General features: G+C 37.5%; 1 protein-coding gene across 1 annotated transcript in view; it reads left to right on the top strand.

The window, feature by feature from the left end:
- The window catches only part of PHLPP1 (PH domain and leucine rich repeat protein phosphatase 1), a 218,487-nt gene that overhangs the window by 98,348 nt on the left and 92,846 nt on the right, over positions 1–27,293 (top strand). Inside the window, exons 2-3 of the mRNA XM_014843764.3 lie at positions 9,492–9,688; positions 16,753–16,878. Coding sequence (XP_014699250.3) covers positions 9,492–9,688; positions 16,753–16,878 — 323 coding nt within the window. The remainder of the gene's footprint in view (positions 1–9,491; positions 9,689–16,752; positions 16,879–27,293) is intronic.

Genomic DNA, 27,293 nt, shown 5'->3' with positions numbered 1-27,293 from the left:
GCCTTGCTGAGCTTGTTTAGCCTTTCAGCTCTGAGACAGAATTCCCAGGTGCCGGTTCAGTGCTCAGGTCTCTAGACCTTGTTTTGGGGTCATTTAAATCCTCCTGCTAGCTCTTGAAATGACCCTGGGCAAGTAATTTAATTCAGTCTTTCTGTCACTGGAGGTAGTCAAGAAGGATTTAAGGATTTATATGCAATAAGAAACATGCTGTAGAGTTTTATCAGTCTAAGCTCTAAAGGTAGAGGAGGTAAGGTAAGAGTTGAGAATTTTCGCTCACTTCTGACTATTTTCAGCTCCAGGGACATGATAAATTCTTCCATTAACTTTTATGTAGTGTTCAAACTTTCTTAGTTTTTGGTGCCATATCATCATGAATACTTTCATTTTCTAAAGTTTTGGAATTTGTGTTTGCTTAATGTGCTGTTCTAGTCTTGCTTTTGACTATTTCAGGTGATGGTAGACCTTCACTAGTTTAGACAAAGTCCTGTAAATACTTTTGTAGATTACTTTAGGGAAATGTAAGTTATTAACATTTTACTATGTTAAGATAAATAGAACTAAGTGAAACCAACATAGTAAAGTGGTATTAGTTATTGCCCCAAAACTTAGTGACTGAAAACACTACACGTTTATAATCTCCTAGTTTCTCTGAGTCAGGAATTCAAGAGTGGCTTAGCTGGGTAGTTCTGGCTGGGGGCACAGTTCTTTGGTCTTGACAGGGACTGAAGGATCTGCTTTCCAATATGGCTTGCTCACATGTCTGCTGAAAAGAGGCCTCAGTTCCTTGCTGGCTGTTGGCAGGAAGTTTCAGTTCCCCACCTTGTTGTTCTTTTCATTGGGTTCGCAGAATGTCCTCATGACTTGACAGCTGGCTCCCCCAGAGGGAGTGATCCTACAGAGAGCAGAAAGGAAGCTATATGCCTTTTGCCACTCCGTTTCAGAAGTCCCAGGCAGCCATCAAGTCGGCCACGTTCTACTTGTTAAAAGCAAGTAACTAAGTCCAAGTATACTCCACATGCACGGGGAGTGGAATTAGGCTCTGCATTTTGAAGGGAAGAGTTTAAAAGAATTTGCAGACATTTTTAAGCTACCACGGTGATAGATACTAGGATATATTTAGCAACGAGGTGTAATTGGCAACAACCAAATTTGTGCTTATTTCTATGTTTTAGTGGTCTTCTAAGTTCAAACAGGTGCTTCTGCTATTTATATATATGTTCCTGAAAATTCTCATGTTCTCCAAAATTGTAAATTAAAAATAAAAGGGTCTATGAGAAAATAGAGTTGGGGAATGGCAGGACTGTAAGTCCATGCATCTTTGTAACCGAAATACCAACCAAAATTACATTGGGCACCTCAGGAGATAACCTGGACAGCCTAGGCAGGCAGCTTGGTGTGTCTGGAAGTTGATCTGCTTTAGGGAATATGTATGAAAATGCACAATAACAGAAGAGTGGAAATACTGGCTTGCAGACATTGCAACAGTGCATTTACTGTGGGCTTTTTTCTTTGCTTTTCTGGCTCTCTTTGCGTGGAGTAAACCTTTCAAAACCAACATAATATGCTTATTATACTGACATCATTCCCCTCTTTACAATCATATATGAGGTAATTAGTATTAACGAAACACATATTGTAGCAGAACAGGTTGTAGTTTCCCTTAAATTAATAAACACTTCTAATCATGTTTATTAATTTATTTAGTAAAATTCCCTGCTGAAGAGACGTAAGTAGACTTAATTTCAAAAGCTCCTGGTCAAAATTCTAAGTTAGTGAAGTCCAAATTAGTGATGTTTTATTATGTTCTTTTTCCCCCTCAAAGTTAAAATCCTGTCATCTTGTGGAATGACGTTTAAGTGTAGACTTTCGCCTACAGAATGGAAGAAAGAAGGGGCCGACCTGGTGGTGTAGCGATTAAGTTTGACCGCTCTGCTTCGGCAGCCAGGGGGTTCGCTGGTTCAGATCCTGACTGTGGACCTACACACCGCTCATCAAACCATGCTGTGGTGGCATCTCACATAGAAAGACTTACAACTATGATATACAACTATGTACTGGGGCTTTGAGGAGGAACAAAAAAAAGGAAGCCTTAATTTCAGAAGAAAGGAGAAGAGAAAAAAAAGGAAAGAAACAAGCAAAATCCCACTCTTATTTTTAAAAGATGGAGGGGTTTGTCTAATCATTAAAATGATCTTGCTGTTCTTTGAATCAGACAGTTATATAGGGCTTGTTAAAACACAGATCGCTGGGCTGCACCCCTGGAGATGCCTCTTCAGTAGTTCTGGGGTGGGGCCTGAGAATTTGCGTTTCTAGTAAGTTTCCAGGTGTTTCTAGTACTACTGGTCCTGGTACCACACTTTAAGAGACACTATGTCTAAAGCAGTTGTTATAATAATATGCCCTACTCCCACTTGAGTCAATAAAGAAGGCTATTTTAGAATTCTCAGTCAAGAGTTTTTCCACCAGAGTAGTTCTATCCAGTTATCTTAGTTTTTGTCTGTTAAGGTTGGAATTCTAATATTTGTGGCAGGGAAGAGAGATTAATGAACTATGCATTATTGTTTTATTTACCTTTGGTTTCAAAAGGTAGTATAGTGACACCCATCTTAACCAAAAAAGTGAATTATGCACATGCCTGAACTATTTAGATAAATACTTACAAATATGGATGTCTAGAAGGACCTCTGAGTAGAGCAAAAGACTTAGCACAAAGTTCACTCCTTTACTATGGAAAAGGGTAGAGAGCTAGCTTTTTAGGATTGAATGTAAGTAAGGCAGCAAATTAGAAGTTGCTTATATATTCATTACAGTCAATAATTGGAGGAGAAGAACTATGTAAATACTGAAGTTTGGAGCCATTTTTTGACAAGGGCAGATAACTCTTCCAGTCCACTGGTCTGACAGGGCTTCTCTGAATATAGTAATAAATGTATTGATAATCAGCACCTTTGAAGAAAATCTTTAATTATGTTAAACATACTTTTATAATCTATAAAAGTGAACAATAGGTATTAGAAAGAGTTAAATTAAAAAATATGGCACTTTGTTCCAGCCAAGATGAAGTAACAGGAACCACCTTTACTCTTTCACCCAAAACAACTAAAAATCAGATGAAATACGTGAAACAGCTTTCAGACATTGGGCATCAGGCAGCACAGGACACAAAACCCTAAAACAGATGCCCGCTTTGAGAGAGAGGAAACAAATTAGAAGAACCCTACAAATGTACCAACGTACCAATGGGAGAGAGGTCCAGGCCTCACTTGCAGACAGGAGGAACCCAGACAGAGCCTGGTATTCACCCTGTTCAAGAGACAGAGCTGGGAGTCCATTGAGGCTAAGCAGCTTGAGTTTACAAAGCAGAGTGCTGGAGAGAAAAGAGCTTCTAAGAGAGACGGAGTCCTGGAGATGTACAAGGCGTCCTTGAGCCTTCAGCTGTGTACTGATCAGTGTGGGCATGTGAGGAATCTCTCCAAGGCTGGGGGGAAAAACCACTGAAAAGGAGCAGAGTGAACAAGCTTGAAGCTCACACAGGGCTAAGAATAGTTCATGTTCCTACCAGCCAGAGTGGAAAATCTTGTTATTTACAGGGTATCAGAGTACTCAGCAGGGTATTGCTTGCTAATATTACTGTTAGCTCTAGACTTAAGACTGCTCTGGTCTTATATGACAAATCTTAGAAAGCAAGCCTCGTCAGAACCAAACTTTTTTCCAACTAACTTAACTGTGTCTTAGAACAACACTCCATAATGTTTACGGAAATACAAAAATATTCAGCACTCAACAAGATAAAATTCATGACTGGCATTCAAACAGAAATTACCAGATGTGAAACAAGCAGTCAAATATGACCCATAATGAGGAGAAAACTCAATGAAACGAAACTGACATGGAAATGGTACAGATGATGGAATTAGTTGACAAGGACATTTAAGCAGCTATTCTAATTATGTTCCATGTGTTCATGAAGGTAAAAGAAAGCATCACATGTTAAGGAGAGACATGGAAGATATATACATATGATATGTGTGTGTGCCATGTGTGTATATACATACACACACAAACACATATACCCAAATTGAACTTCTGGAGATGAAAAGTACACTAGGTGGAATTAACAGTAGATTAAATACTACAAAAGAAAAGATTAGTGAACCTAAAACCACAGTATCCCAGAATTCATGGAATACAGCTAAAGCAGTGCTTAGAAGGAAATTCACATAACACTTAAATGCCTATATTAGGAAAAAAGCCTCAAATCAGCCACCTGAAATCAGTTTCTACTTTAAGAAACTACAAAAAAGAAATGTAAATTAATCCCAAAATTAGTAAAAGAACCAATAATGATAAAAAGAAGAAAAGACACCATAAACAGAAAAACAGGGGTTGGTCTGGTGGTGCAGTGGTTAAGTGCTCACGTTCCGCTCTAGTGGCCTGGGGTTCACCGGTTCGGATCCCAGGTGCGGACATTGCACGACTTGGCAAGCCATGCTGTGGTAGGCGTCCCACTATAAAGTAGAGGAAGATGGGCATGGATGTTAGCTCAGGACCAGTCTTCCTCAGCAAAAAGAGGAGGATTGGCAGCAGATGTTAGCTCAGGGCTAATCTTCCTCAAGAAAAGAAAACAAAAAAAACCCCAGAAAAACAATAGAGAGTGAAACCAAAAACTGGTTCTTTGAGAAGCTTAATAACATGGGTAATCCTCTAACCAGACTGATCAAGAAAAGACGAGAGAATCAAGTTACCAATATCAGGAATGAGAGAAGTAACATCACTACAGATTCTATTAAAAAGATAATAAGGGAATATTGTGAACTTTATGCCAACTATATGACAACTTAAATGAAGTGGACAAACTTTCTGAAAGTCAAACCACCAAAGCTTACTCAAGAAGAAATAGATACTGGAATAGCCCTAACAAGAAATTGAAATTATTGTGTTATTAAATTGCTAAGTTAAAAACCTTCTCTCTCTCTCTCTCTCACACACACACACAGGCACACACACACACCAGAAAAAACAAGCCTCCAAGTCTGGATGGCTTCACTGGTGAATTCTACCAAAGGTTTAAGGAAGAAATAATACTAATTCCAGCCAAACTCTTCCAGAAAAGTAAAGAGGAAAGAATAATTTTCAACTTAGTCTCTAAGGCCAGCATTACCCTGACACCAAAGCCAGAAAAAGACAAGTATAATTATGAAAAAAGAGAAGTATAATCTGAAATCCCTCATGAACATAAATGGAATAATTATTGACCAAGTTTTAGCAAATTGAATCCAACAGTATGTGAAAATAATATGTCATAACCAAGTGCAGTTTATCCTGGAAATGCAAGACTAATTCAACATTTAAGAAGTGATTGAATTTATCATGTTCCTCTCCATAGATGGTAGAAGCAGTATTTGAATAATTCCAACATCCCTTTCTGATTAAAAAAGAAAACAACTTAGCAAGTTAGGAATAGAAGGGAACTTACTCAGCTTGATAAAAGGCATCTATGAAAAACATACAGTTAATAGTGTTTTCACTGGTAAAAAAACTGAAGATTGGGAAAAAGGAAAGGATGTTTGTTTTCACTACTGCTGTTCAATATTGTATCTAAGGTTCTAGCTAGTGTGTCAAGGCAAGAAAAAGAAATAAAAGGCACCCAGGTTTCAAGGGAAGAAGTAGAACTGTCGTTCTTTACAGAGAAGGAATCATGCTACCTGATTTCAAGACTAATTATAAAGATTCAGCAAATCAAGAAATGTGATACTGGTTGAAGATAGACAAGTAGATGAGTGGAACAGGAATAATCAAGAAATTGACTCGCTCAACTATGGTCACTAGTTTTGTTTTGATACAGGTGCCAGAGCATTTAAATAGGAATGGGTAATCTTTTCAACAAATGGTCCTGGAATAATCTAGATAGTCATTTGTTGAAAACAACAAAAAAACCCTGAACCTCTGCTTATTTCTTGCTATGTACAGCAGTCAACTTGAAATTAATCATAGACCTAAATGTAAGAATTAAAACTATAAAGCTTCTAGAAGAAACCATAGGGGAAAATCTTAGTGATCTTGAGTTTTTCAGAGTTCTTAAATACAACACAAAAAGTGCTAATTATAAAAGATAAATCAAATAATCGGACTTTATTAAAATTGAAACTTTTGCTTTCCTAAAGTACTGTCAAGAAAATGAAAAAGCAAGCCAGACCTAGGAGAAAATAATTTCAAGTCATATATCTGACAAAGGACTTGTGTTCAGAATATATGAAGAACTCAATCCAAGTAAAATTGGACAAAAGGCTTGAATTAGTTACCTCAGCAAAGAAGGTGTGTGGATTGCAAATAAGCTCTGAAACATGATCAGCATCATTAGTAATTAATGGAAGGCAAATTAAATCTATAACAAGATACCACTGCATGTGTACTAGAACAGCTGAAAGTATTGACCAGGAGGTAGAACAACTGAAACTCTCTTGTGCTGGTGATGGGGATGTAGAATGGTACAACCCAGCCATACCAGTCCTGCGTGTTTACACAAGAGAAATAAAAGCATATGTCCACACAAGAACTTAACAGTACACCAGTGTTCTCAGTTAAAATAGGCAAAAATTGGAAACAATCCAAATGTCCATCAGCAGATGAATGGTTAAACTGTGGCATATTCATACAATGGAATACTTAGCAATAAAAAAAAATGAACTGTTGGCACAGTAAACAATATGGACAAAAAGTGATAAAAAGCAGATTAACAGTTGCTTGAGCATGGGAGGCACTGGCTGCGGGTGAGAGAGAGAGGGAGAGATCACAATGGGGACAAGGATGATATTGGCAGTGATCAGTGTGCTCATTTTCCACTGGTGGTTTAATGGATGTATGTCACATCTTATCAAATTGCCATGTGCCAAGTGAGTAAGAGAAAGTTTATGTTTTAGATCATCCTCTGTTGTAGTCAGGTCTCTATCTCGGTTTGAAATACTTACTCTTGCTATCTTTGCCTCCTGTATCATGTAAGAAATGCCTTAAACCTGTAGGGCATTAAAGTAACATTTCTAAAGTAAAAGTTATAACAACTGATCCAACTTCAAACTGGCCAGCGTTTGTTACTTTGGTCTTGTCAATATTCATTAGAGCATAGGACAATTGGAATTCCTCTGAATTGAGAAGTTTGAGACTTGGCAGGGAGAACTAAAACAATTCCTTCTGCCATAAAATAAGGAAGTCTGACACAAGGAGGCTGTGCCTGGGTGATTGCCCAGGTTTATGTTGCTCATTCATCTCCATTTTCTCCAGAGCCCAGTTGGTACACAGCCGAGTACTGAGGGTGTGTCTGATCTGGAACACCCAGGGAGGAAGCGGACAACAAGGACATTGAAATTCAGTCAGAACAAGACAAGAGGGATTTGATTCAGATTGGGATGTTCAGGGCTTTCCATTAGGCTCTAGCACTATTAAGACCCCTTGGGAATTTTTCTAACTAGGGAATAAAAAGCCTGTCTCTGATGTCTTCATACTTTTATGTATCCCTTCCAGCCTTAGTCCACTCTATTATGATTTGCTCTGGGGCTTTCTCTAGGATTTTTGTGGAGTTGGACAATTTGAAGGGCTGTTCCTTATGTACCTCTGTGGTCTTTTTCTTCAGTCTCTAATTACTCACTGATCTACATTAATGTGACAGGTTAACAAGTGTCCTTGTAGCCACTCTCTGATGTGGCTAAATAAGATGCCTTATTCTTTACATTCATTAGCCTGTGTGTGTGTGTGTGTGCGTGTGTGCACTCACTCATGCGTGTGTGCATGTGTGTTTACATATGTATTTGGATCAGATCTCTTGTTAGAGAATGTTAATTTATTACAGTCATGGAAATTGGATTTTAGAAACCTAATTGCTGTTGTCTATTGTTTTTAGCCTTGCAGTTACCTTTTATTTTTCCTCTGAGTCTTCTCTCTCGTTTCTTCTCTATAGGAAGAGTCTGTCATGTAGACAGGAACTCTTAGACTGGGAGCCTAGGCGTCTTTCTCTGTGAGTGTAAATGAACTTGTACATAATGGGACAATTGAATGACTGCGATCTGACCCATCACTGGCAGCCTTTGCAAATCACATGTATTTTGAAGTCTCCTGCGCATCCTACCCCTTTGTGGGAGCGTTAGCATTTTGTGGACAGACAACTCAGTGGAGCACTGTCTGTGTGGCTGTTTGCTGGGTGCCAAGTGCGAATAGCTAAACCACGGTTCCACTTCATTCTGGCCCAGCCCAGCAAAATGATGTAGTGTGCAATATTTTATAAAACATTCTAATATACTAGGAGAAGAAGGAAGTGAAATTCAAACCTGCTGGTTTTGTTAGTTACTAACATTTCTGCCCAAAGGTATGTATTAGGAGGATTCAAACACTCTTTGGATCTTCTTGAGGTCTGTTTTTGGTGTTGCTCTTCCTGTCTCGTTCTCCAGTAGGTATGAGACATATATCCAAACTACTTGATATTTATATTAATTTTTAATATTCACAAGAACATAATTTGTCTTGAATCTGTTTTTTTTTGCTAGCCCTTGGCATCTAGGCAAATAAATGTTACACTTCTGGCTTGGGCCCTATTCAAGGACGCGTCTCCCTCATTCATTTATTTCTGAGCATGGGCTTCAGTACCCTCTGATATTATACATTCAGTGTCTACGACTGGGAGATATTTTATTCCTTGTTTATACAACTCCATCATGTAAATCACAGTAGTTCTCCCATTCAGTTGATAGGACTTGTCTGAATGTCATTCTGCCAAATTCATTTTCATCTAGGAAACAAGACTCCTCAGATCCTTCTGAACTCTCTCTTTGTCTCTGAGTCTCAGTGCGTCTCTCTGTGTCTCTGTTCCCTCCACGAGTCACAAGCACCACAGCACACCATGCTTCATAGATGAATGTTAAGTTTATCTTTGAGGACTTAGCCTATGGTTATAGGGTAATATTTTCTTATTAGGAAAGTCATTCATTTTTTGATTGTCTCCTTAAAAGTAAATATATATTGACTATCTGTAGGAGGAAGAATATCAGCAGTTAATTCCATTAAAACTGATTAGTTTCATTAAATGCATCATCTTGAATGTTATTTTCTTCTGTCTTCAATTACAGTACTTAAATTAACTCTAGCCATTCATAAAAATCTTGAAGTCATCTCTCTTTTAAATGTAAAATTAAATTGTGAAGAATATAGAAGAAAATAAAACGGGTTACAATGGAGGAGTTAAAACGGTCTTTTCCTGGGGTTTAGAGGGAAAGTGTAATATTAAAACCTAATATTCTTCACCTAATATTAAATTGTATATGTGGAGTAGATGTGGTCGTTCTTACCATAATTGTATTACTGCAGGCTTCAGATTCCCTCAGTTATAAATTAGATTGTTTCCTTATAAGTAATCTCTGTTGACCAAGTAATCTGTCCATTATACCAACGAATAGAAAAAAACCTCATTTCTTACAGACTAAAATATTTGCGTGTGTTTGTTTCAGGAAAACCTCACAGCACCAGTAACTCTGAACGGATTCAGCTCTCAGGAATGTATAATGTCCGTAAAGGCAAAATGCAGTTGCCAGTGAACCGATGGACCAGACGCCAAGTCATCCTGTGTGGGACCTGCCTAATAGTATCATCTGTGAAAGACAGCTTGACCGGAAAGATGCATGTTCTGCCGCTAATTGGTGGAAAAGTAAGTTTAAAACAAACAAAATACCATCAGGTTTCCCAGTGTCATTGAGGAGCTTATCTTGAGCCATTTCTGTAATAAAGGGTAGGTGGTTTTCGATTTATCTAAGGTCTTATTCAGTTCCAGTTGTCTTCCTCCAGTGGGCATTGCTGGTTGGTGAAGTTGTGGAAAATGACAATGCCATTGGCTCACATAAGAACCTGGTGATCTTTGCTTCCTTAGTACATGAATCTTACCTACAGAACTGAAAATAGAACAGCTAGAATTTCAGTGTAATATTTTAGGCTGTAGATGATAAAATATTCTTTATGAGTAGATGTCTTTTGATATCTTGAGCATGTATTTTGTAGTTTAGTGTAATGACCCTTAAGTCCACGACTTAGGGTCATTCAAGCCTGCTTATCAAAGGTTAGACTTTCTGGCGTGAATCTTTGATCCCACTTTGCCATACCTCTTTGTTTGTGTTTAGTGAACAGTGGGGTTAGCATTTTTAGTTTATCTCTATAGCTAGTCATAATTTTTAAACCTGAAATGTTACTTATTTCAGGGAAGACCTGTGATACAGCTGATAGATCTTTCTGATATTACTGGCTGCCTTTCCTTGGGAGTGTTAACTGTTTTATTCTTATCATTTATAAAATAGAAAGAGCCAGCTTGCTTGAGAAAATATTACATTCTTTTTTTTGGGCCAGATTTATTTATAAACTCCAAGCATTGGTAGGGTATAATTACCATAATTATATGTCAGTATTTCCTCATTTTTATATGATATGGTAATCTGTTAATAAGCGGGAAGGCATATTTAGATGAAGAAATGAGTTTTTGGAAATCACGGGCATATTAAACAAATATTTTCTTTACCATTTTTTCCCCCTGTGTGGGCATGGGAAAGAAGGTAGGATGTGGAGAATATAGAGAGGAAAAATAAAGAACCAACTTTTGTTAAAGTGAACTTTTTAAAGTGGCAGATGTTTGATCTGCTGGTTTCAAGGATTAGAAATGACGAAGGTGAGACCAGATGTGTGCAATAAGAAGTTGTTTTGTTGTTCACCTGCTATGTAGCAAGTTCATTCTTCATTCATAAGTTTAAATTAGTCTTTCCTAATGAGTACATAGCCCATGTCAGGTTTTTCCTTCTACTATTATACATTTTGGTCCTAAGAAGACTAATACTTGATCATTTTTTTTTTTTTTTTTTAAAGATTTTATTTTCTCCTTTTTCTCCCCAAAGCCCCCGGTACATAGTTGTATATTCTTCGTTGTGGGGCCACCTAGTTGTGGCATGTGGGACGCTGCCTCAGCGTGGTTTGATGAGCAGTGCCATGTCCGCGCCCAGGATTCGAACCAACGAAACACTGGGCCGCCTGCAGCGGAGCGCGCGAACTTAACCACTCGGCCACGGGGCCAGCCCAATACTTGATCATTTTTAAAAATAGATTTTAGCCAGGCTGCAAGGTATATTTAGATCTATTTCAGTCATCCATTTCAAACTCATTGCTTCTTAACTTTTGTCTGAACGTTGAAGAGTTAGTGATATTTTATTACTGAAGATTTTGTCCTTTGGTCAGATTGCTGAAAAATTAGTCAGCATTATTACTCCCATAGGTCATCATTAAAAATGCGTATTTAATGTTTGATGCCCTGTTAGGTCAACAATCTGTTTCTTTCTTTTCTCTATTGTTAGACATTTGCATAGGTATATTTAATATAACTATTTATTAAATGTCCTCTGTGGGGAAGCCACTTTGCTTGGCATCCCAGAAATACCAAGATGGGTAAGTCACCATCCCTGCCTTTGAGTAGCTTATAATTTACTATCTAGAGATGAAGGATGAACAACAATATCTGCTCTAAGAGAGGTGCAAAAAAGTAGTGTGGGAGATCAGTGGAAGGAGAGATTACGTTTTGTGGGGGGAATCAGGGAATTTTGTAATGAAGGAGGTAACAATCATGGTAGAACTTGACGGGTGAAAAATCTCTTGACATATGAAGGACATGGGCAGAAAGAGTATTGTGCTCAGAGAAGCCAAAGCAGGAAAGCAATGGTATGTTCAGATAAGGTCAGAAGATCCAGTTATAATTAGCATTTTCATTCAGAGCGAGGGGCTTGTCCTGTTTCCCAGGCCTATTATTGGATGGATTTCTACCATTGAGTGAATTGAAAGTTATTAACTTCCTTTTCTCACAGACAAACCTTGTAAAATCTGTTTTGCATTATGCCTTTAAAAATAGAGTTTGTTGAAAAATTGGGTCTTTTAAAACCTGTTGACCGAGTTAAGACAAAATAATTCACTCCTTGCGCTTTGAGTTTTCATTAATGTTTGTCTGTTCCCTTTTTCATTCTGTTCTGTTGTTAAAAGAAAAACAGAGTAAATGGAAGGTTTTAGTTTTTTAAAAATTTACGTAAAGAAGAGCTAGAACTGAAATGTGAGATAGATTGGTCATAACCTAGCCATAATTGCTGTGATAATCAAATTTGACACACCACTTGAGTATGACTTTACATTTTCAAATGTAGATTTCCAAATGTGAAGTTAAATAAAACTCTCTTAAAAATGTAATTGTTGAAAAAAATTTGTTTAAATGATAAGTTTTTATTCCTTGTATAATCATTGTTATATTTAAATCATCCTTGAGAAATTAACACAGATTTTTAGGGGGCCAGCCCCGTGATGTAGTGGTTAATTTTGGCTTGCTCTGCTTCAGTGACCTGGGTTCATGAGTTCAGATCCCAGACACAGACCTGTACCACTTATTAGCCATGCTGTGGCAGCAAGCCACATATGAAGTGGAGGAAGATTGACACAGTTGTTGGCTTAGGGCTAATCTTCGTCAAGCGAAAAAAAAGAGGAAGATTGGCAACAGATGTTAGTTCAGGGCTAGTCTTCCTCAGGGAAAAAAAAAAGTTAACAGATTTTTAGATAATTTGCTTTATTTGATATTTGTTAAATTATGATGCATGATAACTTGAAGAGCTGTTAACCTACTCCTCAACTTAGGAACTGTAGCAGGGTTTCTGCCTGTGTTCTCTTTACATCTGTCCCATTGCCTCTCTCAACCCCAGAGGTATCTACTGTCCTGGAATATGTATTCATCACTTTCTTACTTTTTGGAGATAAGTTTTATCATGTAACTCTGTTTTGCTTCTTTTTGATCTGAATAAAACTGGTATCATACTGTGTATGGTCTTCTGTGATTAAATTTTTTCATTCAGTCTTGTGTTTCATAATAACATTCTGTGTTGCTTGTTATGTGGTTTTGATTTCTGTATAATGTTCCACTCTGTAAATGTTCTAAATTCCCATGATTTCTTAAGTAGTTTTCCTGTTGATGGACATTTGAGCTGATTCTAGTTTTTTGTTGTTATGAATAATGCTGCTGAATGTCTTATGTTGGTATGCAAGTAGCTTTCTAGGGCAGTAGTTCTCAAGTAGAGTTACTATGCCCGAAGGGACTATTTGGTATAATGTGTATGTTTTGACTGTTGTATGATTGAACAGTCAACTGTCAGTTCACGTAAGCTAGGTTATGCTGTAGTAACAAAACCCCGCAGATCTCAGTGACTTATAACAACTGTTTCTCACTCATACTGTGTCCCCACTGTGGGTCAGTGGAGTTTTCTTTTTTCACATAGTTTTACAGGGGGCCCAGCCTGATGGAGGCTCTGCTCTTTTATAACATTTGGAACATGTGGCCTTCCTTTGTTGCTTAAGCAGGAGAAGAGGTAACTGGAGGTTCATTAACTGGCTTTTGTATATTTGAATGCAGAAGTGAGCGTGCCACTTCTGCTCATGGATCATTGGCCAGAACTAGTCACATGACTTCACCTTCATTGCAAGAGGTCTAAGAAATGTGGAGAAGTAGATAGTGATTGGTTAATACCAATGTCTTTGTTGCAAGCGTACACTATTAGCATTTACAGGGCCAGGGACTCAGAGAGTAAAATGTCATCCAAAGTATTAGACAGTCCTGCACAATGCGCAATGAAGAACCATTCAATCCAAATTCCTACAATGACCTCCTTGAGAAAGGTTGCTCTTGGATGCACACTTAGGAGTGCAGTTAGTGGGCTGTTGGGTATATGCACATTTACTTTTACAAGATAATGTCAAATTGTTTTCTAAAGTGGTTGTACCATTTTACACTCACATCGGTGTAGAAGTGTTCCTCTTTCTCTACATCTTCACCAAACTTTATTGAGATATAATTGACGTGCAATAAAGTGCACATTTTGATAATTTGATAACTGTATCACCCCGTGAGTACAATAGCTATATACACCCATTAAACCATCACCACGATCAAGATAGTGATCATATCACCCCCAAAAGTTTCCTTGTGCTCTTTTGTATGCCTTCCCTCTCACCTTTTCCTCTCACTTCTCCCTAGCCCCAAGAAACCACTGGCCTGATCTCTGTCAATATAGATTAGATTAAATGGCATCTTAAAAAATTTATGCTTTCTCTTTAGTGTATAGATATGTAGTTGATTTTTGAGTATTGATCTTATATGCAGCCATTTTGCTAAATTTTATTCTAATATAATGTCTGTAGATTCTTTGGAGTTTACTATGTAGCTAATCATGTCATATTCAAATAATGACAATTTTCTTTCTTCCTTAATACAAATCTTTGTCTTATTGTAATGGCCAGGACTCCAGTACAGTATTGAATAGGAACAGTAGATACTTGTCTTATCAGTGGTCTTGAAGAGAGTGATATTTCATCATTAACACTGAAGTTTGCTTTAGATGTTTGATAAATACCCTCTGTCAGCTTAAGTGAGTTATTTGTGTTTTTGGTTAGTTAAGAGTTTTTATCATGAAGGATGAATGGGTGGTTCATTGATAATATGCTTTTTCTGCAACTCTGGGTATGATCTTATGGTTTTCTTTGTAATCTGTTAATGTGATTAATTTTATAGTTCCAAAGATGTTACACCATCTTTCTTTTCATGAGGTGAATCCAACTTGTCCTTGATATATTTTTTTCTGTATTATTGGCTTCTGATGCAACATTTTATTCAAGATAAGTGTTCATGACTGAGATTGGCCTGTAATTTTCCTTTCTTTTTCTTTTTTTTTTTTTTTTGAGGAAGATTAGCTCTGAGCTAACTACTGCCAATTCTCTTTTTGCTGAGGAAGACTGGCCCTGAGCTAACATTCATGCCCATCTTCCTCTACTTTATATGTGGGACGCCTACCACAGCATGGCTTGCCAAGCAGTGCCATGTCCGCACCCGGGATCCAATCCAGTGAACCCCAGGCCACCGAGAAGTGGAACGTGCGCACTTAACTGCTGTGCCACTGGGCCGACCCCAAATTTTCCTTTCTTTTATTCCTGTGATCTGTTTTTGATTAGACCGGCCTTATAGAATAGATTGGGGCGTTTTTGTTTATTTTTTGTTTGGTGCATGAGTTTACACAAGTTTGAAATGATCCATTTCTTAGAACTTTGGTAAAACTTACCTGTAAAACAACATAGGCCTGATATTTTCTTGAGAATTTTTTAAAATATTCATTCAATTTCTCAAATGGTTTTAGGACTATTTAGACTTTGTTTTTTTCTTGATTTAGTGTTGGTAGAATACTTTTCTAAAAATTTACCACAAAATTATTTGTAGTATCCTCCTTTTAATCTGCTTAATCTGTAGTCATGTCTTCCTTTTTGTTGTTAATATTACTTATATCTTCAATTGATGTCATTCATCAATATGAATTGCTATTCAATTTTGTTAGCTTTTTCAAAGCACTAGTGGTTTGCTTTGTTAATGTCATTGTTCTTTGTTGTATGTTTGCTTTTCATTTCATTAATTTCTGCTTTTTATTGTCGCTTTTATTCTACTTTGAGTTTATTCAGTTTTTGGTTTGGTACTTTTTCCCTTAAGTTCTTGAGATCCATGCCGACTAAATTAATTTTCTGCCTCATTTTCTCATTTGACCATTTAAAATTATAAACTTCCATCTATGTACCACTTTCGTTGCCTTCCATAAATTTCAATATGTAGTATTTTTCATGGTTTAGTTCTAAGAATCTCTAAATTTCGATTATGATTTTTTTTTACCTGTGAATTGTTTAGAAGTGTATTATTAATTTTCCAAGTGTACTTGGATTTTTTTTTTTTTTTGGTGAGGAAGATTCGCCCTGAACTAACATCTGTGCTAGTCTACCTCTATTTTGTGTGTGGGTCACCCCCACAGCATGGCTGATGAGTGTTGTAGGTCCACGCCTGGGATCTGAACCCACAAACCCGGGCTGCTGAGATGGAGTGTGCTGAACTTAACCACTATGCCATGGGACCAGCCTCAGTGTTCTTTGATTTTGAATTGATTTTTTTTTTATTATTGACTTCTAACTTAATTACATTTTGGTCCAAGAACATAGTCTGCATGATATAGACTTCTTTGAAATTTTTTTAGTTTCTTTGTAACTTGATTTGTGGTCATTTTTGTAATTTAAACATACGAGTTTGTTTAATATCATGTTAGTTTATTGTTTGGACTTTTATTCCAAAATGAAGAATTTACTGGGAGTGGAAATTTGATTTGACTCTAATACTGCATTATTAGGACTTGAAAGTTCTCATGGTAGGGTTTTATTTCGGCTTAATCTCAATTTCACATTAAATTTTAAAACTTGTTTAATATGCTTGAAAACCTCTTTAATAAAGGTTGTAATTCAGAGTAATACAAAAGTCGCTTAAGTAAAAATCCACCTGAAGTAAAAATCCTTAGGTGGAATCCTCCCAAGAGAAAGTATGAGCCCTGGCACCCTATTGTGAGGATGAAGAAAGAGAGGAAAGGGAGTCGGTGTCCATTTTAAAGAGGAAGAAGAGAATTTCACTATTGTGGGGAAATCTGATGAAGATAAAACTCCCCTTTTTTGGTTTCCTTGTAATTCAGATTGTTGGTCAGCCTCAAGAACTTACATATTTTAAGTAATAAGAGGACCATATATAGGGAAGGATGCAAATCTCTGCAGCCTCGCTGATGGAAGGTGTAGTTAGTGAACTGTGTAAATGGTTCTGCTTTCTGACTTGTTTTTGTGTCTCCTTGTTTGTTGTTATAGGTAGAAGAAGTGAAAAAGCACCAGCACTGTTTAGCATTTAGCTCCTCTGGACCCCAAAGCCAGACTTACTACATTTGTTTTGATACATTCACAGAGTATTTAAGGTGGCTTCGACAAGTCTCCAAGGTAAGCACTCACCCAAGAATTCTGTTCAGCTTCTAGCTGCCTCAGGAGTTGCTTTCTGCTTTACCCAGTTCCAAAATATAGTCATGAATTCAAACTTCTTTTCAGATACTGCCAGTAGTTGGCAATTTTTATTTATTTAAAAGTTCATTTTTCCTGAAAAGTAGCTTTTTAAAAATTGTGTTTTGTTTGCCAGGTTTTGTTTATATTTAAAAAAAGAGAATTGAGTTGGTAGGCTGGCATCACTTACTCAATGTTATAGATATGCAACGTGAGATTGAGACTATTTCAGGGACTGGCCCAGGGTAGGCCAACTACAAAACCACAAAATACCCAGAAATGGTTATAAATTTCCCCCTTCCTCTGAATATTTTTTCTTAAAGCAGTCTAATCTTGTGCCATCTCTTTTTCACCTTTTCAGCTTCTTCCTTTTGAATCATTTAATTTCTTTTCTCATCTTAATTATTTTGACCATTTTATAGTCCCTTGATTAAATAAGATCACCATGACTTGTGAAACAATATACCTTTGTGTGCACGCGTGTGTGTGTGTTTGTGTGTGTATAATGGAAACCAGAATAACATGACAAATATGCTGGTATTTCAGGTGCACACGTGAGGATGTTTTTATATTACTTTTATAGAATTATGTGCAAATGGGTGGATTGCAGTACTTTGTGCCTTGGTTTTGGGTGTGTTTGTGAAATGATGAAACCTCCAGGGTGCAGAAGCATGACAATGGAATTTACTTTCGTATTTTTAAATTTGTAATCCAATTTGTTATGCAAGTTCCCTGTGATTCAGACTGCTGTCTGATGTAATTATTTGTCAAGTGAATGAATTGCAAATAACTTTGTAAAACAGTTAATAGAAAATTAGGGAATAAAGTCTAGAAAGTCTTTCTGCAATATCGGCCACCTTTGATTTGTCAGGTAAAAACTCTTCTCTGAGATTGCAATATAGTTAGGAACATTAGTTTCTCCTCCTTTTAGAGAAGAAGCAATGGGCAGAGTTTAGGTTGACAGGATTTATAAGATGCTGTCAATCTAGTAGGCAAATGGAGATTCTAAATGTACAGGGCAGCCCCCTACTAGAGAAAATGGGCAAGATGACGCTTCTCCTTCAGATTTGCATGGAGAATTAATGTGATATTGGAGGTAATAAGTAAATCTGCCTAGATGTTTTAACATTACTCTTATGGTTGCAAATGTGAGGAGACAAGTATTAAGTAATATTGTGCTTTTATATATAAGTGGTTGTATGTGTTCAAAGCAAAAAGTCAGTGGCCTACACTCTGCTTTATTCAGAATAAAATGCCAAACTATGATCAAAGTGCAGTAAATTTCTTTTTATATGGAGATGTTGATTTTTTTTAATAACCTTTTTATTTTGGAATAATTTTCTATTTACAGAAAAGTTGCAAAGATAGTACAGAGAATTTCCATATGTCCCTCACCCAGTTTCCTGAATACCATATAATACCATGATACATTTGTCAAACTAAGAAACCAACGTTAGTATATTACTCTGAATTAAACTCCAGAATTTATTTGGATTTCACTAGTTTTTCCATTAATGTCTTCTTTCTGTTCGCTGATCTAATCCAGGATACTACATTGCATTTGGTTGTCATGTCTCCTTTGTCTGCTCTGGTCTGTGACAGGTTTACATGACCTTGACAGGTTTGAGGAGTACTGGTCAGGTACTTTATGGAATGTCCTATATGGAGATGTTTTGATCTTTTACACCAAATGCACAGTGTAATAGTCTGCTGCTTTACATTCTTTTTGGAACAAGTCAGAGGTATAAATTCTTAAACAAACGTGAATAAGGATGTAAATAAAAGTATATGTAAACTATCAAGCTTATCAATGACAGATTGTTCTTATTGAAACAATAATAAAAAAATTAATAGGTATTGAGTTTAATAGTTTTGTAATTAAACATCCACACAATTGATGTCACTGTTCTAACACCAGCAAGCATTTATTAAGCACCTGCTATATGTCAGGTATTTGTTTTATGCACTGGGATACAGCAAAGAACAGGTCCAACTCCCCTCTCTGGGTAGGGCTTACGCTGGGGAGACAGATGATAAATTAAAAAAAAGACAAGAGGGGCCGGCCCCGTGGCTGAGTGGTTAAGTTCACACGCTCTGCTGCGGTGGCCCAGGGGTTCGTATCCTGGGCACAGACCTGGCACCACTCGTCAGGCCATGTTGAGGCGGCGTCCCACATGCCACACCTAGAAGGACCTACAACTAAAATATACAACTATGTACTGGGGGGATTTGGGGAGAAAAAAGCAGGAAAAGAAAAAGAAGATTGGCAACAGTTGTTAGCTCAGGTGCCAATCTTTAAAAAAAAAATTTTTTAAAAAAGACAAAGAAAATATCAAATAATCATGGTGCTGTGATACAAGGTAATAATGACAGAGAATAATGGGGGAGGAATAACTTTCTGAGAGGGGACGTTTAAACTGAAAACTTCAATGAAAGAAGTATTGGATTATTTGAAGATCTGGTGGGAGGAGCTTTCCAGGCAACGGGAGAAGATGGTGTGAAACCCTAAGCCTGGAACATGGGACCTGAAGTCGGGGAAGGCAGGCGTATTATATTATAGAACAGAGTAAAGAATCTGGATGTTATTATTGGCATAATGGCAAGCCATTAAAGAGTCTTCTTCCAGAAAGTTACTTGATCTAACGTTGCTGTTGTTTAGAGAACGGATTGTGGACGGCAGGGAAGTCTAACTGGCAAGAGGCTCTTGTGGTGTTTTCTATGCAAGAGGTGAGGGTAGAAGTGGAGGGAAGTAGACAGATGTGTTTTGGGGCATGTTTGGAGATTGAGTGACAGGATTACTGATAAACTACATAAAGCCTGAGGAACGGAAAAAATAAAGAATGGTTTCTTGGTTCTCACTTTGAATTACTGAGTGAATTGTAGCCTCAGTCAGAAACCATAGCACTAATTAGACTCTATATGTTTGCACCTTTATAACTATGGCAAAATACAGTTCTTGACTTCAAAGAGCTTCTGTTCCTGGAGAGACAGCAGAGACGTGAAGTACCAGAGGCAGATTATGAAATCTCTCTTAAATAGGCTGTGGAAAATGTTAATTTCTAACTTGTTGCTGGTGATTGGAAATGTCGAATGTTAGCTTGGTTAGTACTCTTTCCTGTTGCTGATTGGCTAATATGCCATCTCCATGGTCTAATAGGATGGTGTATCTATAACGAGACTCACTTTGATTATCCAAACCATGAACAGATGTCAGACATCAGACCTCTCAAGAGCGGGAGGTAGGGGATGAGGGGAGAATTGTGACACAGGACATGATGGTAACAGGATTGGGGAGAGGAATGTTGGTGTGAGTTTCCCATTCCGCTGATTATTGTATTGCCGTTAGAAAGCATTTGATCTGTATGTGCTAAATGTAATGTAGCTATATTCAGAAGATAGTTCACATACATGTACATATAAAACACGCCTGCTGCTTACATTTGACACGTAAGAGTGTGGGTGAGTGCTTCCAGGAGGGAGGAGGGACTTTGAGTTAATTACCTTGGATTACTAGTATTAACAAGTAGTTAACTGGTATTGATTAGAATGAATTCCAATTAGAACCCAAACCTCTTTTTCCTTCAGAAAGGCTCTAAGTCTTTGGAGAAGCTGAATGGTGTGGGGGTAAAGAGTTTGAATTTCAAAGTAAAGCAGACATGGATTCTACCATTCAGTGGCCATGTGACTGATCCAAGTTTCTAAATTTTAAGCTTTTTCATTCGTTAAAGGGAATAATAATATTACCTACCTCTTAGGGCTTGTGTGAAATATACATGTAATGATTGGACTTATACTAGCACATAGTAAGTAAGAGGGTGTGAGTGTGTTGGTGTGAATGACTGACTAAATAAATACATAAACAAATAAAATAATTTTATGACCGCCATTCCTTCCATCGCCACTGATTCGCTCATCTCTTATAAGTATTATCTGTTTTTATTTTCATTTTAGACAGATAAAGACACACATATCCTTAGTCTGTCTGAGCAAGGGATCTTCTGCTGCTCTTAACAACCACAGCAGGCTTTTGGGGTAAAGTAATTAAGGATGGCAGAAACTGGAGAGAAAGATTTCTTCTTGAAAAGTCAGAGGTAGGGGACAGAAGGCAAAACATTTTAGTAAATGCAGATTTTAGATACATTGTCTTCCCTTTCTCTAATCTTAAAAATCGGATACACATTTCAAAATCTTTTAGGAGTTGTTAGTGAATTAAAGAGAAAATGAGTTGTAAGGGGCTGATTAAAAAGGTTGGATGTTATAGAATAAGTGGGAGAACTCCCTATTTCATTATGAATCCTATGTAAAATATGGCCACACTCTTCTCTAAACTTTGTGTGTTGAGGATAATCCTATGACAGTATCTTTTTCTTTAATCCAGCATCCTGGGAGAGTAGGTTGGGGCCTCTGGAAAGAGGATGAGAACCTCAGCCCATTTGGGACTATGTGCTTATGGGACATCTGGAGTGGCAAAGGCTGACTATTACAAGCTACTTCTATTTCTAGCTTCCCCTTTCCGTTGTCATCTCTTCTTCCTCATATGTAGGTATTAGGAAGTTACACAGTTTAGTCACACTCAGGGAAGCTATGGGAACAGTTTCTTTTTCTTTTTAATGAGAAACAAAACTTCACAGAATGGGTTGTCTTTACATCCTGATATTTAAATGGGGATTCATTTTGATAGGGATCTGAAAGAAAAACCAACAACAGAAAGAAATATCTGAGTTTCTGATTTTTAATGACCATCCCCACCCCAGTCAGAGGGAGGACAAAAAGAACCAAATTCCAGTGATTTTTAAATTAAAATGAGTTGGATAATTAATTTAAAGGAATTCTTTATTTTCTGTTTATGCTTCTTGATCTTAGCTACAAGAGACGTGTTAATCTTTGTTCTAATTTGTTTCATTTGATTTTGGGAAAATTTTTAAAAGGTTATTAATTAGACACGTTCTATCAAGATAGGCTCTTATTTACTTACTATTTTTTAAACGTAATCTTAGCACTTAGTATTGCTTGCCAAAATAATACCCAAGGCAGTCCGTTAGAATTTTAATTTGGGGCGGTGTTAGCGGTAGATACTGTGGAAGAAATAGCTCCTTTGGGAGGATTACGATATTGATTGTAAAGTCATCCCTAAAATATTAATGCTTGACATGCTTTAAAAATTCAGTAAACAGCCTATTGAATGCAGTGTAGAAAAGGGCTGTGTTTGCTCAACACGAGTGCATGTATCCAGCATGTTTTCAAAGTGGTTGGAGGGGCGGTGATCTAAGAAGGCCGAGGGTGGTAGCTGAGGGAAGAACAGGAATTGCAGAAGAGCGCCTGTCAGATATACAAGTGACATTATAGAAATGCTGACATCGCTGTCCGTCTTTGTGACCCACTTTTTGGAGTACTTTAGTTTTAGACATGTTGATTGATCCTGTGAATTCTTTTCAAAGTTAGTCTTTCAAGTGAGTCTCTAGCCAAAGTCGTACTTGTTTTTAATTTAAAAGCCTTAGTCACTTCTTCAACACTGTATTGTCCCACTTTAAAATCTGTTTATTTCAAGGAAGATTAAAGGGAGATTTAGATCACTGATTTGATGTTGTGCATGAATGTATTTTCAATTTTTGTTACGGAAAATGTCAAATATTCAGAACTATAGATAATGTTATAGTAACACCCACGTATCTATGACCCAGCTCCCACAATTGTCAACTCGTAGCCAGTTGTGTCCTGTGTATATGTTGTATGGCCCAGCATTATAAATTCACGCCTCCTAAGACCACTTAGCTTGTCTACATGTCTTTCTCCTTGTTGATCAGTGGCTGACATGCTGGTAGTTGCCAGTGACTGTGGCTATCACAGTGGTTCTCACTCTTGCTGTCTTTCTTTCACTATTAACCCTAGTATTTTAATTCTAGCCTATCTTTTTTTTTTAAGTCACTGTAGTGAACTTTTGGTTGCCATAAGATGTTAGGTTCACTCTTAACATGCAGAGTGTAGGCAAGAAAAAGATAGACAGTGAAACACAGTTGAACTTTTGCTTTTGTGTCCTTAAAAAGAGTGTTTTATTGTCCAGATTTTACTCAAAGAATGCTTCACTAACCACCTGAGTCAAATCATTCTAGTGTAATAGGATTGAGTAATCTATTTTCAACACATAGATTTGTGTCATTAGACATAGTTGCAAGGAACCCTTTAAGATTACTTAGTCATCTTTATACATATTTTTGTTCTTAATTTGAAATGTGTTTTAGGGAGTAGGCTACTTTCTGTCAGCCTGGTTTGTCACCTGTCTTTTAGGGACTGTGCTGTAGTTGTTTACATTGGCATTGTAGTGGTAAGAAGCTTTACTCTCAGTACCATTCTACTAAGGAGTCCAGGGCTTAACAGGGCTTCTGGAAATCCTTCACATTTTATACCTGTTCTTTAGATAAGAATTAAGGACCATTTGATCAAGGACAGCCTAACAAGTCTATGGTAGAATCTGAAGTAGAACTGAGGGTCGGAGTGTCATGGATTTTAGCTTATAAAATGTCACCCCTACCCCAAGATTACTCTCATACCAATTCTTTGTAAAGATATGAGAAAAGTTTGGAATTCAGTTTATGAGATATTTGGGTACAGGAAGATTTCAAGGAGGTGATGGGCAAGCTGAACCTTGATGGATGAATAGGAGTTCACCACAAAGACAAGATGGGGAAGGGTATTTCAAGGAGAGGTAAAATATGGACAAAGGCACAACTGTGTAAAATGTAGAAACGTAGTCATATCACAGATGTCTGAGCAGTGTGAAAAAGAGAAAACAATGGAAGCTAGATAAAGGAAAAAAGTGCTGGCCAGTCTAGATGGTTCTCTGCTAGTTCCGTTTCATTTTCTTGGGGAAATTTGACTATGTTACCAAATATTATAACTAACTTTCCAATATAGTAATGGATTTATTACATAAAAATTCACTTTATGGAGTCTTTCCATATTACAGATATGAACAGCAGTTTATGAAATTAGGGAACTTAGAAATTCTACTGTGAATTTAAGCCAAAGATGAAATATTTTAGATTGCATTACATTTTGTTTTTGTAATGCATAAAACTGTGATTAAGTTAGTTAGTAAAAATAATCTTTGTAGTTATAATTATGCTTCATCTTTCTTCCACATTGCTAATTCCTTCCATTCTTTTTTTCTTGTGGTAACTATTGGTTCTGAAATCCTAGTTAATATATTCCTAAAGAAGGGATTTTCCCTTGAGTTCTGAGTTATTTCAGTTTAAAACTATTTAATTTTATTTTCTTCAAAGTTTTGTAATCCAATTTTATACAAATAAAAGAGATACCTAGCTTGCTTACTATCTCCTAACAAAAGAAGCACGCTTTTGTGAAACAGTGCCGACTTGTATACGTACCATTTTAAACTCATCCCATGTATCTCCATCTTCCCTCCCCGTCTCCTCACCCCGTCTCCCTTTCTTTCTCCAGCTCTGTTGGAATTACTGAGTTTTTGCTCCCCCTGCCCAGCAGGGAAAGCCGGGAGAGTGAGGGAGGAACAAGAGGACACTTAGTCTTACCTTGTGCCCGGGCTCGTCCAGGCTCAACTTTGAGTGCCAGGACCTCAGCAAATGGAAGAAATGTGTTCTTCAGGTGGATTTTATCTGTATATTGTTATTATCTTTAATAAAATACATTCTAGATTTCAACGAGGAACTTACAGCTATGTTTTAAAGTTCCAATGTTATTTTAAGATTGGGAAAGACCCTTGTAAAGTACTCACCAAAAAGACAATCTTAATTGTTATGGTTTTCTAGAATAATTGCCCTAACAGTTATTTGGCATTTTCTTTCAAAGTCTTCTTTAGCTTAACCTCAAATTCTAGTCATCATCAAGTGGCTCTTAGTTCAGAGATTTAGAATTTAAGATTTCAAAAAGACCTTGTGGACTCCCAGACTTACTTCCTTCTCTCCTAAAAAACCTCTGTAGCATTTCAGACACCTGTATTGTCTCACAAGACGGTTCTTCCTTATAAGGGAGCTGACGTCTTTATCCTCATAGCTTTGACTCATTGATCCCAGTTTTGCTGTCCGGCATAACACAAGATAACTCTACCCCTCTCTTATTTGATAGCCTCTAAATATTGAAGAGTGAGCGTGATTTCTGTGCCCTCCCCCACCCCTTAGCAGTCTGGTTTCGGGAGAAGCATCCCTGGTGATTCCAACAGTTCCCTCCGTCATTTGGTTCTCGAGTCTGTTCTCTAGCCTCCCTTCTGGGTGCTCTCCAGTTTGTTGATAAATTTGCAGATACCATCTGATGAGCACAGAGTAGTAACCATTGTTTTCCTTGCTTTAGACAGTATGTCCAAAGTGAATTAATTATTCATTCCTGAGGTCAACACCAAAACAAAAAGACTTTTTGTTTTGTTTTTCCGTCAACTTGTTGATAGATATGTTTTGTTAATAATAAAATTGTTTAGCTTACTGAATTGATCTGACAGTCACAGCAGTAACACAAATAGTAATAACTAACATTTTGGTGACTTTTTCTTTGTACCAAGCACTGTTCTAGGTGCTTTATAGTAGCCCTGTGAGGTAGGTACTTGTAACAACTCTACGAAGTTGGGCTTTACAACAAAAGATAATGACTCTTGAGGAGGTATCCTCATCTCCGTTTTGCAGATGAGGGGACTGGAATATAGTGTCCAGTACTGCTTTGTGCAGCAAGTTCTGCTGCCTTGCTCTTCTTCCTTAATTGTACTTCCAGTGTTTTACACTGGCCTGAAGGGACACAACCAAGATTCAAGTAACGACTGAGATTTGCTGAAAATATCAGAAGGAAGTGCTTCATATACACAGTTGTCAGCAAAATCCAGGCAGCTCAGTAGTAGAATAAAAGGTGGTTTACCAAGCAGTATGTTAAATGGGGTTTGCTGCTAAGGACACTTGATCATAGCCACCGTACCTTGATTGGTGATCTTTCTAAATGATGGCCAAGAGGTATTTAAGAAATCTGAGAAGCCTTCTGAGTCATCTAAGGCAGATTAAATTGGTTTTAATGTTGAGGGGACTACTCTTGTCTAATTCTTCAAAAACTAGTCAAGTATTGCTATACTGGGAACTTAGCATATATGATTAACCACATCTGCATCTGGTCATGTTCTATTTTGAAGTTAAATCATTCTAATCTGAGAGTTTAGACCAATATAAAAATATATGTCCTTAAGAGTTTAGTTTCCATGATATATTTACTTATCTTGGAAGACCCCAATATTTGTAACCCAGAGTATTGAATTTTCTACAACTACTCTGAAGAGTTAAATTCTTCTACCCACTGGTCTGATTTATAATTTTATAAAGTAAAAAATAGTGGTAATTGAAAAAATGTCAATGAACTCTCTCTGTTAGACATACTTTGTAGGTTAGACTTGGAACTTAAACATTGAGGTTTTTGTATTTTAAATACAAAAGAAGTAGCTTATTTCTAATAGTAGAATCATTTAAGTATGTACTTATATTATTTCTTTTAATAGAAAGTTAAAATTTAAGCTTTTTGTGGTTAGCTGTCTTTTCCCTTCTACTCTGTCAAGGAGATGCGGCATTTGGGGAATGCTGCTACAATGGACCTCAGAGACATTCTCAGGTAGTCACATTCTAAAGAGATTGTTTACACATATTTTGCCAATAAGGAAATGAGGAAGGAACTCTGAGTTCAGATTTGGTCTCCACCCAGGCTGAGCTCTATTTTTCTGTTGTTACTGAGAAACACAATGGAGTTTATGTGTGTGGAGGGGTGATAACTATTGGAGTGACATGGTTAGTGATTCTGGAAGCTGTTGGTGCCATCTCCTCTGCGCCTTTTACAAAAGTTGCTTTTCACTCGGAGAGAGTGAGGCGCCAGGTCTCCATTTCCAGTGTCGGCTGTGCAGTGAGCTCACTGGACAGACACCGCAGCTCTGCCTGCTCTTCGTGGCCCTGTGCAAGGCTCCACACAAGGGCCTGGGAACACCCGCCCATTGTGTCAGTGAGGGGGCTGTCGGTCCTGGGAATGTCACGGGAGTTCTGAGGCTGTGCTCTGGGTGCTCTCATCACACCGTTGCACGTGCGTTCTTTTGCTTTTTTAAAGATTTTATTTTTCCTTTTTCTCCCCAAAGCCCCCAGGTACATAGTTGTATATTTTTAGTTGTGGATCCTTCTAGTTGTGGCATGTGGGATGCTGCCTCAGCATGGCTTGATGAGCGGTGCCATGTCTGCGCCCAGGATCCAAACCGGCAAAACCCTGGGCCGCCGAAGCATTGTGTGTGAACTTAACCACTCTGCCACGGGGCTGGCCCCCTGCACGTATGTTCTTGAATTACAGTTGTTTAAGTGTCTGTGTCCTCAAGAGACTAA

This window comes from Equus asinus, chromosome 7 (assembly GCF_041296235.1).
Source record: "Equus asinus isolate D_3611 breed Donkey chromosome 7, EquAss-T2T_v2, whole genome shotgun sequence".
Lineage (NCBI taxonomy): Eukaryota > Metazoa > Chordata > Mammalia > Perissodactyla > Equidae > Equus > Equus asinus.
The sequence above is the reverse complement of the archived record's forward strand: the minus strand, read 5'-3'. Positions and strand labels throughout refer to the sequence as shown.